Source organism: Microtus ochrogaster, unplaced genomic scaffold (genome assembly GCF_000317375.1).
Source record: "Microtus ochrogaster isolate Prairie Vole_2 unplaced genomic scaffold, MicOch1.0 UNK35, whole genome shotgun sequence".
Lineage (NCBI taxonomy): Eukaryota > Metazoa > Chordata > Mammalia > Rodentia > Cricetidae > Microtus > Microtus ochrogaster.
The window spans coordinates 269602-275360 of record NW_004949133.1 but is presented as its reverse complement, the minus strand read 5'-3'; the positions used below and the strand labels follow the sequence as shown (position 1 = coordinate 275360).

The 5759-nt window shown below is 44.0% G+C and overlaps 1 protein-coding gene across 5 annotated transcripts in view; it reads left to right on the top strand.

The window, feature by feature from the left end:
- Kmo (kynurenine 3-monooxygenase) overlaps nt 1-5759 on the top strand; it is a 35529-nt gene that overhangs the window by 3026 nt on the left and 26744 nt on the right. For all 5 annotated transcript variants that reach the window (XR_001229452.2, XR_001229451.2, XM_005368526.2 and 2 more), the window contains exons 2-4: nt 1810-1879; nt 2178-2275; nt 3412-3501. Coding sequence is in view for 3 of the 5 variants with exons in the window: in XM_005368526.2 (XP_005368583.1) it covers nt 1810-1879; nt 2178-2275; nt 3412-3501 (258 nt within the window). In the remaining 2 variants the exon portion in view is untranslated. The remainder of the gene's footprint in view (nt 1-1809; nt 1880-2177; nt 2276-3411; nt 3502-5759) is intronic.

Genomic DNA, 5759 nt, shown 5'->3' with positions numbered 1-5759 from the left:
AAATCAGGGCACTCGGAACTTTCACTTCTGAAAGAAACATCCCTGGTGCACAGAACTCAGCAAAACTCGTGCAATCTTGGGTCAAGGTCTTTATAGTGTGTCGTTTGGGTCAAGTCTATCATTTCTGCAGATGCTACTGATATGAATATGTAGAGAACTTGTTGTTAGCCCTCCTTGGTGCTTCTATTTTAATAAGACTAAAACAAGTCTCCATTTGTTTTTGTTTTTGTTTTTTTTTTTACTGATAGTTTAAAACTTTTTTTGCGAAGAAATGAATTTCTTTGGTTACATTTTCATGATCTGTATTTCTTTATACTTTGTTTCTGCTCATGCTTCACAGGGTTCCCTCCCTGACCTTCCTCCTTGCCTCTTGCTGGTCCCCCTTCTCCCCACAGAGAGCTCCCCTTCTGTTTTTATGGCATACATATGCATCCCATTAATCCTGCTGGCCCCTCCCTCCTTTTGACCTCTTCCTCCCATCGCAGTTCCTGTTTTGCCTTCATGCCCCCTCCACACATATTTAAATCTGTCTTTTATGTCTGAGCGGAAACAAGCTGTCTGTCTTTACAATCTGGTGTACTCCACGCAACAAAATCACAAAATGATCCCCAGCTCTATCTGTTCTCCTGTAATGTTATAATTTCATTTTTCTTTACAACTAAATAAAATTTCATTGTGTATATATACCACGTTGTACTTTCTTTTGTAGTTTTTCTTTTATTTAGTTCTTTGACAGTTTCATGGCATAAAATGCGTACCACTTTCTCGCTCCTCCCCACCCTTGCTACTCTCGCACCCAACTCCCTCCCCCAGACCTGTCTCCCAGATTCTTGACTTTGGTTTTGTGACCCAGTTAGTTTAACCAGGCTCCTCTGTGTCACCATGCAGGTCCCTGCCCATCTTTAGGCGCTGAGATTTCTCTCTATCTTTCCATCCCTGAGCTATCTTACCACAGGTGGGATAGACTTTGATAGGCTGTGGGAGTATATCTTCCTTTGTTCGGGAACCAGGGGACACTTTTGATGTTTCTGTGAAGCTTCCTCCTTTTTTTTTTTTTTTTTTTTTTTTTTTGAGGCTCTGGTTTCATCAAAGGAGTTTTACCTCGCGCGGCCGCTGTCTGTATCTCTCTAATAGTCTTTGGTGGGTTTCTGAAGTACTTCACAGAACCCAGTCTTGCTTCAGTGCTAGAATTTACTCCTCACACTTCATCCCCACTTCCACCCCCACTTACTGCTGTAGGCTCTTGGTGCCGAGCTTTAAAACAGAGGCAGAATCAGTTCGCCAATGTCCATGCCCCTATGGGAGGCCTGCCCTTTCAGGGTCTGGCTCACTGTGCCCAGTTTCTTCCTTCCTCCACCCTCCTTTCTGTGATCAAGTATTCTAACATGTGTCCACTCATTTGCAGAAAAAAAAAAAAATGCCAAACCAACGTCTTCAACTATACCACTTAATCTTGAACTAATGTGATTATTTTGTTCTTTTCTTTCACATCATTGGGGAATGAATTTAGAACTCTGCACATGCTAGGCAAAGGTAGTATTCCCAGTCACCCGTTGACACTGAGGCAGACTGGTCCCAAGTTGGGCATGCAGGTCTCGAACTCAAGAACCTCCAGCCTCGGCTGGATTATAGAAATGCATGATCAGCCTAGATTATTTCACAGATTTTACCTCTGGTCCTTTTACAACTAAGTCAATATAATGAATGATTTCATATATCCATCCATACACAATAGTGCGTTTTCCAACAAAATGTCCATGTATGTACAGCACCAGATGAAGACATGAAAAGGATGGCTTTGATTTCTAGGTTGGAGCGCTGAACGCGTGCTTTCTTGCAAAGAGGAATTTTCAAGTTGACGTGTATGAAGCTAGGGAAGGTAAGTGGGCAATGGAAAATGGGGGAAGTTTCCCACTGTTTGATCTATGTCTTTGGGTTTTCTGAAAGAAGTTGTAATAAAAGAAATTTAAGATATAAGAACTATTAGAACACTTTTAAAACATCAGTGATCTAAATTTAATTGACTACTAATTTACACCTGGTATTTTCTTTAGATGAGTCAACGAGTCTTATTTAAATATGACTCTGAATTGAACAATTGCTCAAATGCCGGGATTTCTTGCTCCTTCCCCACATTTGAGGAAGTGTGCAACACAGAGTCTGTTTCCTGTTTTTAGATATTCGAGTGGCTAAGTCAACACGTGGAAGAAGCATTAACTTGGCCCTTTCTTACAGAGGACGGCAGGCCTTGAAGGCCATAGGTCTGGAAGACCAGGTACATTGTTGATGCAGTTTTTGTCCTTTAAAAAAAGTGTGTGTGTGTGTGTGTGTGTGTGTGCGCGCGCGTGCGCACTTATGTGTCTCTGTGTGTATGTGTGAGTGTGTGTGCTGTAGACCTGTGTGTTCACATATGTGTTGGGTGAACATGCCCACATTAGTGCCCACAAATGCCAAAGGAATGTATTAAGTGCCCTCTCTGCCATTCTCTACCTTACCCTCTTGGGCTCTTAAAAAACATGGTCTTTCACTGACCATTGAGTTTTGTCACTGGGATCCAAATGCAGGTCCTCATGCCTGCATAGCAAGTTCTCTTGCTCACTAAGTCATTGCTATAGCAATGGTTTTCAACAATCCCATGGCATTGATTTTTATCCTGATATGAAATGTCACTTGATACCAATAACCTGCATATGAAAATTCATTCAGCAAAGGCTTGGGAAATTCCAGATTTGACAGGCCAGTGGACCCTTAATACATGATGGTTCTGTAGACTTGAGGACTGGGGGTGCAAAGTCACAGACGTGACAGCTCGATCCCATTTGGTATCGTGTCTCACACCGGGATCTTACAGGAAGGTGGAGCTCTGGTTGGATGGGTAGAGATGCTCTAGGTTCCTTTCAGGTGCTATGATGAAACACTGATCAAAGAAAATTAGGAGAGGGAAAGGTTTGCTTCATCTTATAGGTTAGAGTCCATCCTTGAGAAAAGACAGAAGGAACTGGGGGTAGGCCTGCTTGCTATCATATGTGGCTTTGCCTCCACCACGAAGTCACAGCCAAGGAAATACAGCAGAAATCACAGAGGATTGCATTTTCTCCTCACCATGACCCTTCCCATGGTCAGAAGAAAAGCACTTAACCCCCACCTCAGTACCTCTAACTCCTAGTCACTCCCCAGTCTGTGATGTCTGATTTAAACCAGATAAACATTCGCTATTTTTCCAAATTAAAAAAAAAAAAAACACTAACATACTCAGGAGCAAAGTATTCACTGAGTGACTGCTCAACCACATCAGGCTTCTTGGGTCCCTTTAAAGATTTAACCTTAAAAATCACGTTTAAATTCACATCTATTTAATTCTCGTGGTGGTCTGTCACAGCAATGGAAATGGTTATTTCTGGCTCTTCTCAGGTCGTTTCCAAAGGAGTGCCCATGAGAGCGAGAATGATTCACTCTCTCTCAGGAAAGAAGTCTGCAATTCCCTACGGGAACAGTTCTCAGGTAGGTTTCCACTGGAGACAGTGGACTAATTACCAATTCTAACTGAATCCAGTGCCTGCAGCGTGCCCCTTGCTCGTTAGCCCCTCCTTTAACTCAGATACCTCCAGCCTCAGTCTAGATGCCAGGAACACATGTACTAGTTAGATAGCTAGTTCATAGATGCTCTAACCAGGGTTCGGTCAATAATGCCCATTGACCTCCTATTGATCTCATAATGAGGCCACTTCTTGTTCTGATTGTGGCTCCTGCTGCCCAGCTGTGTGGGGTGCCCTCTGCCTCCTTTTCAATTAGAGAAAATTACCATGTTATTTGTTGTTGAGTATCATGTACAAGGACAGTACTGCGCTGCAGTTGCCTTCCCCCAAATGACCCTCTTGCCCTGGATTTGCTTATAATAGAATGTACAGAATGAGCCAGAAGCACTTTCGGTACTTCATAATTCCTAAAACAACAGAGGCCAGATGTCGTATTTGAAAGCAAATCCATTTTCCTGCCCCTGTGTTTTTCTTGTCTTTTACATACCAACATTCAATAGCTGGGAGAAAAAAATATATTTACATCTAATTATGCCCTTTGAGTTTATTTCTTGGAGAGAGACTAAAGGTCCCAAATATCCATCAACACGAGGGTAATTCCCAGACTGCTTTATTTTTATGGAGTCATGCCTTATGAAGCGCAGAGCCCAAGTAAGGTTCACATTCTTCTGAAGGACCAGGGGCAGTCATCTGGTTCACGGGGAAGAGACATCAGTAGACCAGGATGACAGAAGCGTCACTGTGTGGTATGGACAGGAAACAGAAGAGCGGCTTGGAGAAAGGGGGAAGCTGGAGCTTACAAAAAGGCTACAGAGCAAGTAGAATTTGAAAAACTTGGTAGAAATTTTAAATCAATTGGAAAACAATCAAATAGAATGGAGGAAAGCTGGACAAGACATCATTTTGAAGACTTTGATCTGAAATGCAAAGTGTAATTCAGAAGTTTGATGGAGAAGGCCTGTAAGTTCACTCTAGCATAGCGTCATCTTGAGAGCTATTGAACTTGAACCCAGCTACCACGCTTTGTAGAAGAGGAACAGCCTGCAGACTTACACGAGATGCACCAAGAAGGTGTACCAGTTTTCTTCTCAGGGCTGTGACGGGGAAGCCTGGGCAGCACTGCCTGCCACCCCATTGCTCTCTGTCTCCGTGGTATGTGTTCTTTTGGATTACCATGGAGCATCCTAAGGAGGCTGAGCTGTCCAACCAAGTTTACTCCAGAGCCTTTGGCCAATCACGTATCCATGGACCGAAGAATGGTATAGCTGAAATACCAGAGAAACTGGGTGGAGACAGTGACTGGACTAGCGGCCATGATGCTTTCTTCAACTGTTATGGTGGGCACTGATCCCCCAAGAGGGAGCAGGTGTGTGGGGGAGTTCCAATTTTGGAGCCTTCGCTACAATAGGAAGGAAGTGGTCCCTCTCCCACCACCACTGCTATTTCTCGATTCTTGTGAACTGGGTGGATGCTAAGTTTACAGCCACCCTCTTCTTCAGTTTCTGCATGAGTGCACTGACATCTTTGTGTTTTAATCCAACACGAAGTCTACTTTGCCCTTTAAGAGCTATATTGAGTTGCTTTGAACCATACAGCTGCTCTGCCTGAGGAAGTGCAGGCATCCTTGTGACCCCAAGATTTCTTCACATCTTCAGGGAGTCCACCTTCTTTTGACCTCTGCAGCCTCTTGGTGCCCGGATCCCTCTCACGCAGTATTAGCTGGCTACCACCAAGATCCAGACCCAATCTCCACTCATAAAACTTCTAAAATTAGCTTGTATTGGAGCTGGGAAGAGGACTTGTTACTTGTTGTGTAGCCACGAGGCCCTGTGTTCAAATCCCCAGCATTCAATCTGGAGAATGGCTCAGCAGTTATGAGCACTTGTTACTGTTCTAGAGGACCTGAGTTCAGTTCCCAGCACCCACACTGGGGAGCTCACACCCACTTGTAACTCCAGCTTCAGGGAATCCAGCAGCCTCTTCTGAACTCCATGGTGCCTATATTTACTCATATGAACACATACATGCACATAAATACAATTCAATCAATGACCCGGCACCCACATAACAAACCAGGCATAGGCACACCTGTAATCTCTCTATTAGCAGTGCTGTGGGATGCAGAGACAGGAGGATCGCCAGGTTTTACTGGCTGCCAGCATAGCTCTGGGTTCAGTGAGAGACCCTGTCCCAGAGGAAGAAGGCAGAGAGAAGGCACATACA